Raw genomic sequence first — 14,147 nt, 5'->3', positions numbered from 1 at the left:
CAGTCACCAGTCACTGGGCCCATCCCAACGGCAACCACTATCCTGACTTCCAATACCTCAGAGTAGTTTGGTATGTTTTTGAGCATTAAAGAAACAGAAGCCTACAGTACGTACTCTTTTGTGTCTGGTTGCTTTCACTCAGCATTCTGTTTGTGACAGGCACCCTTATTATTGCATGTAGACATAGTTTATTCATTCTCACTCCAAAATAGTATTTCATTGTATGACTAGACCACAACATATTTATCCATTCTTCTGTTGACAAACATTTAGGTTGTTTCCAGTTTGAAACCCTTAGAAATAGTTTTGAATATTCCTTACATCTAATCAGCTTTTAAATATCTCACTCACAATGAACCAACCTCTTCAGGGAGGTCTCCAATATTGAAAGGCAATACTGAAAACAAGCAGAAAGAAAATCAAAAGAAACAGAAAAGAAAAACACCCAAAAGTTACAACTTTTTTTTAAAAAAAAGCCTTTATAATTAATATCCTCAAAGAGACATCCATGAAATAAAAATGATTTAAAAATATTTTTTTCAAAAAACTAAAACAAAACTCTTGAAAACTACAACTATGATAGCAGAGATTAGAAAAAGAGAAGTAAGATGCTGAGAAGAAGCCAGCCATGTGATAATCTGGAGAACAATTGAGGCTGAGGAAACAGTAAATATAAGGGTTCTAAAATGGAAACAAGTTTGGTATCTTGACACCAAGTGATAGGTAAAAGTGTTTCATGAAGGAGGAACACTTAACCAGGTTAAGATGGCAGTCTGAACGCACAAATGTAATTTTGATTCCTCCTGACACCCAGTAAAATCACTACAGCAAAGGACTTTTAAAAGACATGAACCTACAATGGTGGGTACTTAATTGCATTGTATTTGTTTATATTTGCAAAAGACAACACTAGAAGGATAAACAAAAAAAACGAATGAAAATAGCCATCTATATGGGTTAGGACAGAACAGGGTGGAGTAGGCAGGGGCAGAAGCTAAAGTTCTCCGTGTTTATCTTTCTACAGAATTTTGAACATTCTCTTAAGAACAACTTAAGTAAATAAATATAACTATATGCCCAAACAATAACATAATACACAAAAAAGGGATTCCAAGAAGTTAGAAACATAGTATTTTGATTGTGCATCCTTAGCAAGATGCAGTGTAAAGATGAAGAGTTCTACTCCTTGTAGTTACATCAATGTTGGTATTGTGAAACTATTTCCTTTATATGTTAGGTGAAAGCAAGTAATGAATTATGTTAATCACGTTAGGAATCTAGAAATCTAGATGCTGAGAATAAGAGAAATGACACAATTATAAAATCCAAGAAATTAAGAGAGAAAACACAAATGTTAAAACAGAATTTAAAGTATCAATATGAACTCTCATTTTAAAATAAATATTTTCTAGTTTGTTCACTCAAATGGCACAGAAAAAATATCATACTAGTAGCAATGATAATCTCTTTAAAGTTCAGATCTCATTCTTTGATATGTTTCATCACCAAAAGTGCTCCCTGAAAAAAAACAACAAAAAAAATGAGCTAATTTCAGGTCTAAGAGAAGGAAAGCACAATGTGAAACTGGGTCGTTTTGCTGTGCCAGAAAGCAAGGAATGGGTCACTTTAAAAGGTTTTAAGACCCAGCTTGAAAGAAGTCCTAGTGGCCAAAAGTGGTAACATGAGCATTAAAAGGAATAACTGTTGGTAGATTAAAACACATGTAATGAGCCTTGTCCAGTTTGGCTCAGTAGCTAGAGCGTTGGCCTGTGGACTGAAGAGTCCCAGGTTCGATTCTGGTCAAGGGCATGTACCTTGGTTGCGGGCACATCCCCAGTAGGGTATGTGCAGGAGGCAGCTGATTGATGTTTCTCTCTCATGGATGTTTCTAACTTTCTATCCCTCTCCCTTCCTCTCTGTAAAAAATCAATAAAATATGTATTTTTTTAAAAACACATGTAATGACAAAAATCTGTGAACCTGCCCAGACTTCGTGGTTCAATAGTTGAGCGTTGACCTATGAACCAGGAGGTCAGTTAGATTCCCAGCGGGGCACATGCCCGGGTTGTGGGCTCAATCCCCAGTAGGGGTTGTGCAGCTGATTGATGATTCTCTCTCATCATTGATGTTTCTATCTCTCTTCCTCTCTGTAATCAATAAAAAAATTTTAAAATCTGTGAGCCCTTTATGATATTCAAAAACACTAAAAATAATTTGTACCATTTTAGGGTACTATTAAAATAACTCCCCATTTTGCCCTGGCAGGGTGGCTCAGTTGGTTGGAGCATCATCCTGCATATCAAAAGGTTGCAGGCTCGATCCCCAGTTGGCAAAATTGGACAGTATTTGTCCATTTTGTGCTTTATTATCTACTAGAGGCCCAGTGCACAAAATTCATGCATGGGTAGGGTCCCTAGGCGTGGCCGACGATCAGGGCAGATCTGTGGGGTGACCAGCAGAGCAATCAGGGCGGGGCCCCCACTGGCATCCACTTTGGCCAGCCTGGCGCCACCCACTCCCCAGCCCTGCCCCCAACCCCCAACCCCTGCTGGTCAACTCCCTCTGTGGGGTAACCAGCAGGGCTGATTGAAGGTCCCTACTGGCACCAGCCTTGGCTGGCCTGGTGTCGCCCGCTCGCCGGCCAGCCCTGCCCCCCACCACCGCCAGTCACCTCCCTCTGTGGGGAGACCGTGGGGCAATCGGGGGGGCCCCCACTCGCACCCGCCTTGGCTGGCCTGGGGCCTGCAGGCTGGGGGGGCAGCTCCTGCATTGAGCGTCTGCCCCCTGGGGGTCAGTGCACGTCACAGCGACCGGTCGTTCCACCAGTCATTCTGATGTTCAGTCGACTTGAATATTAGGCTTTTATTATATAGGATAGGGTTGTTATTCTGCTTCTTATTCCCTTCCCACCCCCAACCCCTGCCCCCATAGTAGCTGCATGGAATTTGAGGCAATTAAGAGAGATCTCTCTCTCTCTCCCCCACTTCCCCTCTTTCTAAAATCAATCAATAAAAATAATAAAGTAACTCCCCATGTTGAAAATTGACAATTAAGGAAAATGAATTAAAAATGTATCCTGTCCCAAGTGATGAGGGAAAGCTATATATACTTTACAGAAGAACATCAATTAGTAAATGTAAAAAAAAAAAAAAACCCCATAGAATTAGAAAAACAGCACTTCTCTAATAATAGTAGTAATTTAGGCAAGGATTATCAAGTGATGTTAAAAAAAAAAACACCCACACACAGTTTAAGTTTTAACCATTAGGTAAACTGCCACAGAGAATACTTTCAGTTCCAAGAAGGTTTACATAAAGAGGGATCAGACTCTCATCATCTTGATTCAGTCGTCACAACTATGGGAATCAACCAGGTATAATGTGTCTTCTGATGTTATGCATTGTGTAACACACAAGTCATCTATAATATATTCTAGCCAAAAATATTTTATTTAAACCAACTGAGCATTTAGATCTAACTTCTAATGTATGGTAAATTCAAGGGGCAAAGGAACAACTTAAAACAATACAATGAGGGAGCAATAAATCCTGAAGGTGAGACATTCTGCAGGACACATGGCCTGATCCTCTTAGGCAAATCAATGTCATTAGACAAAAGCTTCTATTAGATTAAACACATTTCAAGGATGGAACAACTACATGATATGTATAGTCCTGAACTGAACTGTGATTTGGACAGACAAGCTATAGCTATTTTGGGGTCAACTGGGAAAATATGAATATGGTCTGTATATTAAATGAGTTGAAAGTTTACAGAAATGGATAGGGAAAGATTCATTCACTGGAAAGAGGAGGTTACAAAGTAACATGAAAAAGTATAATTTCAGGTTGATGAAAATACAAATATCTATTTGTGGGTGTAGAAAAAGATCTGAGTGAATATTTACTAAGGAATTAAAACTGATAATCTCTGGGTGGTGAGAATGTAATGATTCTATTTTTTTAATGTTTAATTGCCTGCATTTTCTAATTTTCTGCAAAGCCAGTGTACTGCTTTCATAATATAAAGTTACTTTACATCATATAAATGGACAAATGTTGCATTGCAGACGGTTCAGGCAAGAAGATGCACATGGCTCTGGATCTCAAACACGTAAAAAGATGCTCAATCTGACTGATAAGAGATAAACACATTTTAAATTAAACAAAACAAGATCAAATTCCATGCAGCTACTATGGGGATAGGGTTGGAGGGCTGGGGAGGGAATAAGAAACAGAATAACCCTATAAACAATAAAGCACAAAATGGACAAATACTGTATTGTCCAAACACTCAGAGATTATATCACCTTTTTATTCCTCCATGCTTAAATGAGCCAAACAACGAAGAATCACAGAAAATCTGAGAAAGCATCTAACACAGTGATGGCGAACCTATGACACGCGTGTCAGAGGTGACACGCAAACTCAGTTTTTTGGTTGATTTTTCTTTGTTAAATGGCATTTAAATATATAAAATAAATATCAAAAATATAAATCTTTGTTTTACTATGGTTGCAAATATCAAAAAATTTCTATATGTGACACGGCACCAGAGTTAAGTCAGGGTTTTTCAAAATGCTGACACGCCGAGTTCAAAAGGTTCGCCATCACTGGTCTAACATAATAAAGCCCAAAACAAACAGCAATGTATGAAAAGAATATATTATGACCACATAAGTTTATCTCAGTATTAAAAGGCTGTTCAAAATTTAAAAATCATTTAACAAGCAAAACGGAGACAGATTCATAGACAGAGAGCAGGCTGACAAATGGGAGCTGGAGGTAAGTGTGAGGGATTGAGCAAAAAAGAAGGAAAAAAAGAGAAAAAACTCATGGGCACAGACAACAGTGTGGTGAGGAGGGATGGGGGGATAAATGGTGATGCACTGAGACTTGACTTGGGGTAGTGAACACACAATACAGATGATGTGTTGTAAAATTGTGCATCTGAAACCTGTATAATTTTATTAACCAGTGTCACCCCAATAAATTCAATAAAAAGGTAAAAAAAAATTTTTAATCAATCACTAATTCACCACATTAACAGACAGCAGAAGAAAAACACATAATCAATACATAGAGAAAAGGCATTTGACAAAGTTCACCTCTCAGCAAATTAGGAATCGAGGAAACTTTAACCTGATAAAGAGCATCTGTGAGAGGCAGTATATGCAGAATGCCAGCGTTCAAATCCCAGCTTAGCTACTATTTAGCTGGGTCACTTTGGGGGCCTCAGTTCCTTTATCTGTAAAGTGGTATTAAGTGATTTAGTTAGTCAATGTAAAATGCTTAAAACAAACACACACACATAAAAGTCAACTGTGAAAAATCTATAGCTAACATTTCACTCTGATTCTTTCAAGGCAAGGATGATCACTATCATCATTATTATTCAACATCATACTGGAAGTCATATCAAGTACAATAAGGCAAGTAAAAGAAATTAAAGATATATCTAGGGAAAGGAAGAAATAAAACTGTTTCTATCACAGACATGATCCATGCGGGGGGAGAATAAGCCTTGGACTTGTTGATTTTCGTGGTAGTTACACAATTCTAAGCATTTATAGAAACTCATAGAGCAGTACACCAAAAAGAGTGAATGTTACTGTATGTAAGTTACAATTTTTTTAAATGAAGTATTATTGCCCTAGGTCAGTGGCCGGCAAACTGCGGCCACATGTGGCTCTTTGGCCCCTTGAGTGTGGCTCTTCCACAAAATACCGACTTCTGCGCATGGCCACGAAGTTTCAATCGCACTGTACGTGCACACCCCGCACATGTCTATCCCTCTCCCTTCCTCTCTGTAAAAAAACAATAAAATATTTTTTTTAAAAAAAATTCAAACAATTCAATACTAAAACCACAAATAATCCAATTTAAAAAATGGGCAGAGGACCTAAATAAACACGTCTCCAAAGAGGACATAAGATGGCCAACAGACATATGAAAAGATGCTCAACATCATTAATCATCAGAGAAATGCAAATTAAAACCACAATGAGTTATCTCCCAGGTGGCTATCATCAATAAATCAACAAACAATAAGTGTTGGTGAGGAGGTGGAGAAAAGGGACCCCTCCTGCCCTGTTGGTGGGAATGCAGATTGGTGCAGCCGCTATGGAAAACAGTATGGAGGGTCCTTAAAAAATTAAAAATGGAACTGCCTTCCCTGGCCGGTTGGCTCAGTTGGTTGGGCGTTGTCCTGTGCACCAAAAGATTGCTGGATTCAAGTCAGGGCTCTCGTTTGGGGCTTGATCCCTGGTAGGGAGCAGGAGGCAGTCCACTGATGTTTTGCTCTCACAATGATGTTTCTCTCTCTCTCTCTTCCTGCTTCTCTCTCTTTAAAAAATCAATAAAAATAATTAATAAATAAATAAATAAATAAATAAATAAATAAATAGGCTTATTTTTGCCTTAAGCAAAATGCCCCCTTGGAAATAACCCCTTTCAGACCACATAACCTCAATTATCCTGTAATCCAATCCCCAATCTCCCCTTGCCTTCCCCCACTTTCAGTAATCTTCCTTAGGATCCCTCCTTAATCTTTTTAAATATATTTTTATTGATTTCAGAGGGGCAAGGGGAGGGAGAGAGAGAAACATCAGTGATGAATCATTGATCAGCTGCCTCCTGCACACCCCACACTGGAAATCGAGCCCGCAACCCAGGCATATGTCCTTGACTGGAATTGAATGAACAGTGACCTCCTGGTTCATAGGTCGAAGCTCAACCACTGAGCCACCCCTGCTGGGCCCTCCTTAATCTTAAATGCATAAAAGAAACTGCAAACTGCTATTCTCTGGAACATATGAGATTTTGCTACCCAACTGACATACATCATCAATTTGGCTCAAATAAAATCTTTTTTTAAAATATATTTTTATTTATTTCAGAGAGGAAGGGAGAGGGAGAGACAGAAACTTCAATGATGAGAGAGAATCACTGATTGGCTGCCTCCTGCACGCCCCCTGCTGGGGATTGAGCCTGCAACCTGGGCATGTGCCCTTGACCGGAATTGAACCCGGGACCCTTCAGTCCACAGGCCCAGGCTATATCCACTGAGCCAAAGCAGCTAGGGCTCAAATAAACTCTTATAAAAAAATTCTCTACAGGTTTGGGTATTTCTTATATCAACAAACTGAATACTGACCTAACCAAAATTGGACATACGAACAATGGCAAACTGGAGAGTTGCTCAGGACCTGCGGTGGAAGGGTGTCTGCGCTGGGAGTGGGAGGAATGAGACTGGGGATGACTGACAGGGATGATGGGAACTGCTTGGGTTCAAAACAAGCCTTTTTGATTAAAATGAAAACTAGTCTTCCAATGATCACTCTGGCCATTCTGTAAGACCAAAGCTGGTGGACAAGACTGGAATCCGGGAAACCAGTGGGGAAGCTATGACGAGCCCTAACGAAGGATCCCCGCAGTTCAGTAGCAGTGAGACTGGCAAGGGCGTGGTCAGAAATGTGTTCTCCACGTAGACACAACAGAACTTACTGACAGGTTGGACCAAAAGTGAGGAATAAGGATGACTCCACTCCTCGGGGGTTTTGTTTGCTTTCTACCAAAGCGATGGTATGGATACTTCTAATGAGATGGGAAAGTCGGGGAAGGCGCAGGATGGCGGTCGAGGCAAGTTTGTTTGCGTGACGATTTATTTTGGCCCCGCTCACTTTGAGGCCCCTACACAAAACAATACACAAAATGAGTTCTGAGGCACTGGCCGGTGTGCACAGTGGTTAGTGTTGGCCGCACACGGACGCTTCGCGGGTTCCATTCCCGGTCAAGGGCAGGATTCGCTCCCCGCCGCCGCCCCGTCGGGGCTTGGGGAGGCAACCAATCGATATGTGTCTCTTGCTCTCTCTCTCTCTCTCTCTCTCTCTCTCTGAAAAACAATGGAAAAAATATTTTCAGGTGAAAATTAACAAAAAATTCTGAGAAGGGAGCAATGGGCATATAAGTTGCAAACAGGCAAAAAGCGTCATCATGTGAACTTTCCACCAACCAGACCCCTTCTGAGGGCAGAAAGCGGACAGATCTATCTTGGACGCGATGCTAGCTGGCCATAACCTCGGGTCGGAATAAAATAACTTCCAAAGCTCAAACGGTCGGACCATTTCAGCACTGGCGTGACTACGGGACGGCGGACCCCGCCAGCGCTCCCTGAGGCAGAGCCGTGTTCGCGCGACGGTTCCCACACTCCCACAGGGGGCTGCGGCCGCAGTCAGGCCGCCAGCAGCGACGGCGCGAGGTGTGCACACGCACACGCCTCGGGCCACAGGGTCGGAGCGGTCAGGGATGCTCGAGACCCGCGCCACGGGCCACCGGGCCCACGAACGCCGAGCCAAGCGCGCCTCACGTGGGTCGCGGGGCGGGGCAAGCCTCTTCAGGAGGAATCGCTTACCCGAAGGCACGTAGTCCTCGTCCTCCTCTGAGGAGGAGAAGTCTTCCGAGTCGAATTCCTCCATATCGCTGCCACGCAGGGCGGGCCAAGCCACAGGACCACAGCGGCTGACCCCAACGCAAAGCTCTGGGGATAGACCAAAAAGTAGAGTCGGGGGCAGCGGCGGTTGGGGCGAGCCCCCGCTGCGTCTGCACATGCGCAGAGAGTGTACGTGATAGTAACGCGACACTTCCGGGCCAATCCCGTGGCAGTTATCCCAGCACGGGCTCCGTGACGAAGCGATGCGTACTGGGACTTGTAGTCTTTGGTGCTACATAGCCTCGTTAATTTAGTAAAAGTGCTTTACACAAAATTACATATCTATGGGAATACAGTTGACCCTCACTATTCACAGGTTGGTATTTTCGTATTCGTTTACTTGCTAAAATCTATTGTAACCCCAAAATCAAAATTAGCGGTGCTTTCTGGGATTATTTGCAGACATGCACAGAGGGTGACAATTATGAGTTGATGCGTTTTACCAGCTAAGAATGAGCAAGGCAGACGATCAGATTTTTGGTTCAGCTCTCATACTGTGTATAAGTGTACTTTTTGCAGTCTATTTAGTGCCACATGGGTTTTGTTTGTTTGTTTTGCTCCAGCCATCCCTGCTGTGCTGGCCGGCTGTGAGCCCCTTGGGCTCCCCCTGTGGGAGCGCACTGACCACCAGGGGGCAGCTCCTGCCTTGAGCATCTGCCCCCTGGTGGTCAATGCGCGTCATAGCCAAGGGTGGTTCTGGTCGTCTGCTGTAATGATCGCTTAGGCTTTTATTTGATAGATAGGAGTGTTAGATAAGCTTTGTTCAGGCATGAGTTGTAGCGCTGTTGGCTGAGAGTTCAATGTTAATGAATCAACAGTAAGATTCTAGTTAATGTTTTTATAAAACTTTAAATACTTAATCTTTACTGTTTTTCAGGATTTTATTTGCATTACTGTACAGTATACAGTATATGTTCAGAGTACTCTATGTTTACAGTATGTGAATTTTGCATTGTATATTATACTGTGTGTATTATATGTGTACTGTATGTGTGTGTGACTGAGGGAGAGTTAAACTGTATTGTAGTGCCTTACACAAAAATTCTGTAATTGGAATAATTGTTTCATTGTGAAGAAATACAGCAAATAGTCTTAGCAGGCATCGGCCTGTGGACTGAAGAGTCCAGGGGTAGATTCCAGTCAAGGTCACATGCCTGGGTTGCAGGCTGGATCCCCACTGGTGGCGTGCAGGGGGCAGCCAATTAATGATTCTCTCTCATCATTGGTGTTTCTCTCTCTCTCCTTCCTCTCTGAAATTAATAAAAAAATATATTAAAACAAACAAAAAACACTCTCTCAAAAAACAAAGAAATACAGCAAATAATTATTTGTAAGAAGAACATATTAAGGTGTCTTTGAATAGAAACACACATAAAACATTGTGTATTGATCAGTTGACAAAAATGTGATCAAAGACTCACAGGAACCCAACTCCACTCCCCCCCCCCCCAACAGTGGTTCAGTATTCACTAATTGAGTGTGTGATGACTTTATAGACATAACTACCAAGAACAACATTCTACAATTCAGACATCATCCACATGAATCCTTCCTTCAAATTAATCCGTATGGAAGTGCAACTATATATAAGTTTAACATTTAATCTGTTTAAAATTTTTTGTCTGATTATAATCCAATATGCAAATGAGACATAGACAACTAATATCCTGTTTGTTCAGGTTTAGGTTTTGGTTTTTGTTTTTCACCTGAAAATTGCTCCTTTTTGATACTCTGGACTGGACTGGATCTGTTATCCAGCCCTAGAGTTACCTAAATCAAGGCATAGATGAAACACGTCTGTGCTTTATGCCAGCAAATTTTTAGAAAGCCTAATTGAAACATAATTCACACACCATAAAATTTACCCATTTAAAGTGCACGATTCATTAGTTTTGGGAGTCACAGGCTTATGCAATCATCACCACAATCAATTCTGGAACATTTGTATCACCCCAAAAAGGAATCTCTTATCCATTAGTCACTCCTCATTTCTCCCCAATCCTCAGTCTCAGGCTAAACCTTTTTTTCTCTATAGATTTGCCTATTCTGGATATAAATGGAGTTATATATGCGGTCTTTTGTGACTATCTTCTTTCACTTAGCACATTTCAAAGTTCACTTGTCTTACATACATATAGAATTGCTTGATCATACAGTACTTGTGATTTACCTTTTGAGGAACTGCCAAACTGTTTCCCAAAGCAGCTGCACCATTTTATATTCTCACCAGCAGTGTATGAAGGTTCCAATTTCTTCACACCCTTGCCAACACTCGTTTTTATTATAACATCCTAGTGGGTGTGAAAGTGGCATTTTCATTGTAATTTTGACTTCTACTTCCCTGATGACTAATGATGTTAAGCATCTTTTCATGTCTTATTGCCCATGCTATGTTCTTTGAAGAAATGTCTATTCAAATCCTTTGCCTATTTTAAAATTGGGCTATTTTATTGTTGAGTTGTAAGGTTTTTTGTTTTGTTTTTAATATATTTCTTTATTGATTTAAGAGAGGAAAGGAGAAGGAGGAAGAGATAGAAACATCAATGATGAGAGAGAATCATTGATTGGCTGCCTTCTGCACAGCCCCTACTGGGGATCAAGCCTGCAATCTGGGCATGTGCCCTTGGCCGGAATCGAACCCAGTACCTTTCAGTCCACAGGCCGACGCTCTATTCACTGAGCCAAACCGGCTAGGGCGAGTTGTAAGTTTTTATATATTCTAAATATCAGTCTCTTATAAAATATAGGACTTGAAAATATTTCCTCCTATTCTGTAGTGTCTTTTTACTTTCTTGATGGCATAGACGTTTTACATTTTGATGAAGTCCAATTTATCTAGTTTTGGCTTTTGTTCCTTGTGCTTTTGGGAGTGTATCTAAAAAGGCTTTGACTAACCCAAGAGCACAAAATTTACTTCTGTTTTTTTCTAAGAGTTTTATAGTTTTAGTTCTTACATTTAGGTCTATGACCCACTTCAGCAGATCTTTCTTATGGGAGAATAATAGAAAAATAGATATGAAATTAGGATCCAGTATTTGGGAGTTTATCATTCTTACCATACTTTTCCTTGAACAGTTGAAGGGACCCTGCAGTGACAAACTGGGATGTAGTTGTTTGCCCCATCACTGGGCTCTGAGTCTGGGGAAAGGATACATTGGACTTCTCCAGCATCATCCCATTTCTCTCAGTCTCCTCTTTAGCTCATTAGTATTCTATACATTAGTTCAAATTCACAACCAAAGTTTCCAACCACATTAAGGGTGACCAGGGGAGGAACTATTTTTTATTATGTCACATAGTTTAGTAAAGAGGTCAAATATTAGTTAGCAGGCCAAATCCAGCTCAAAGACATGTAATATTTGACCTGAAAAGATTTTACATGAATTTAAATTAAGTTGTCAGCACTTACAAATTGAGAGATTTCAAATAATCTAGATTTCCAACTTCCCTTGAAAAACTGGAGAGCGTGTCAACTCTGGGCTCATAGTCTCACAAAGTAGAAATCGCCTGGAACTGAGCAATGGCTTTAGATGGGGCTCTCCAGTGGCCACAATACAAATCCCAACTCCCTACAAGATTCCTGGTTAATTACTACGTTATCTTGGCAATAATTTACAGGGTCCTCTCTGCCAAACTCAGCACCTTTAGCCCTTCACCCGCCATAGTCTCTTTGCACTATCCAATCTTCAGTTATCACCCTTTTGAAAAATTGAAAGTTTTTCCTCTGTTGGGTCCTGGATACATACAATCTCTTTTTGAAATATATTTTTATTTATTTCAGAGAGGAAGGGAGAGGGAAAAATTGAAACATCAATGATGAGAATCATTGATCGGCTACCTCCTGTACTACCCTTACTCGGGTACAAGACTGTAACCCCGGCATGTGCCCTGATCAGTAATTAAATCGTGACCTCTTGATTCATGGGTTGATGCTCAACCATTGAGCCACTCCGGCTGGGCAGATCTTGAGGGCTTTTGGCTGAATTCTGCATGTATCCTTCTGGGATGCTAAAAAACATTCTGTATCGTGATCTAAACCATAGTCACTTAAATGTATAAATATGTAAAAATTCATCAAGCTAAGCCTTTGTGCACTTTACTGTATATTATACCTCAAAAAAAAAAAATGAGAGAATGGATGGGCATTCTCTTGCCAGACATAGTATGTCTGCGTACAATGCCTGGACTGTAGCAGTCATCTCGTGACCATGGGGTAAGATGCCCAAGGGGGACAACCCAATTTGCTAAACGTGGCAGAGCAAAAAAAGATTTATGATGTCACAGAAAGTACTAAACTAACCTGGGACTCTCTCTTCATGTAGACTTACTAGTGAAATAAAAATTTCCCCACTCCCAGCTTTCTGCCATTTCAGTGTATAATCAGACAAAGGCTTGTTGATGGTAATACATAGCCCGTAAAGTGGAGTTAATGACTCAAGTTCACATGTAAGTACAGTTTAATCACATCTTTGAACAAGAGTTTTACCGTATATTAATAAGAAGTTGAACATAAAGGAAATATAGCTAAACATGTTATGTACTGTTATAAAAACAAACAAGAACTGCCCTAGCTGGTTTGGCTCAGTGGATAGTGTGTCAGCCTGTGGACTGAAGGGTCCCAGGTTCGATTCCGGTCAAAGTTGTGTGCTTGATCCCATTGTGAGGCATGCAGGCGGCAGCTGATCAATAATTCTCTCTCATCAATGATGTTTCTATCTCTCCTTTCCTCTCCCTTCCTCTCTGAAATGAGTAAAAATATATTTGGAAAAACAAGAACTTAAATTAGACAACTTTATTACAAAAGATTAAACTCATTGGCAACTGAAAAAGAAATAACAGTTCCAGTTCACAGAGCTGAAAGTAATTCTTTATTGATAAACATTTATACCAGAATTAGAAATGTCAGTAGAAAAATACAATTTAAATAATTTTTCATCGTACAAAGATTTGATCATTTTGACTGTAGCAGTTAGTGAAATAATCTAATACAAAAAGTTACGCTGATTTTAGTCACAACCAGCCCAACAGAGTGCACAACAAGAAATGCAGGCACATAAGATGTTCCGCATATAGACAGCTAATGGCACCAGGGCTTCACATTCCAGGAAATGGTTTCTTAGGGAAGGTTATATGCATTGCAGTTGTAATAAGAACTTAATTCAAACCAGAGCAGTCAGAAAGGGCATTGGAATCAAAAGCCAACATACAATTTAAAAAAACAACATAAGGAAGGGTTTAAAAGTAATTATTTGCGTGAACTTTTTCTCACTAGTTTGGACATTTCCTAGGAAGTAATGTTTTGCTGCCAAAAAAAGTTAATAGCACAGACATGTTTCTCTTGGAATATTCATTACGCATTTAAATGTGGACTTAAGTTTTCATGAAATGCCTTTACCCCAAACACCCATTTTAAAGAATCCAGAAATCAGTTTTTATGATTGGGTGTGGTCTCCCTCCCCCACAAAAAAAAAAAAAAAGGAAAAGTGGATGCACAGCTGGGGGATGGGATGGTTGTATGTGTCGCTTAAGAAAGCCAGTTTGCCAAAACCGGTTCGGCTCAGTGGATAGAGCGTCGGCCTGCGGACTGAAAGGTCCCAGGTTCGATTCCGGTCAAGGGCATGTACCTGGGTTGCGGGCACATCCCCAGTGGGGGATGT

At 40.7% G+C, this 14,147-nt stretch overlaps 1 protein-coding gene across 2 annotated transcripts in view; it reads right to left on the bottom strand.

Annotated features, from left to right (window-relative positions):
- Positions 1-8,621, bottom strand: part of CFDP1 (craniofacial development protein 1) — a 98,872-nt gene extending 90,251 nt beyond the window's left edge. For both annotated transcript variants that reach the window (XM_036346408.1, XM_036346409.1), the window contains exon 1: positions 8,413-8,621. In XM_036346408.1, coding sequence (XP_036202301.1) covers positions 8,413-8,608 — 196 coding nt within the window. In that variant the 5' untranslated portion in view covers positions 8,609-8,621. The remainder of the gene's footprint in view (positions 1-8,412) is intronic.
- Between the last annotated feature and the right edge of the window lie 5,526 nt (positions 8,622-14,147).

The sequence above is a fragment of the Myotis myotis genome, unplaced genomic scaffold (genome assembly GCF_014108235.1).
Source record: "Myotis myotis isolate mMyoMyo1 unplaced genomic scaffold, mMyoMyo1.p scaffold_m19_p_19, whole genome shotgun sequence".
In the NCBI taxonomy this organism is placed as follows: domain Eukaryota; kingdom Metazoa; phylum Chordata; class Mammalia; order Chiroptera; family Vespertilionidae; genus Myotis; species Myotis myotis.
This window is presented reverse-complemented; position numbering and strand designations above follow the sequence as displayed.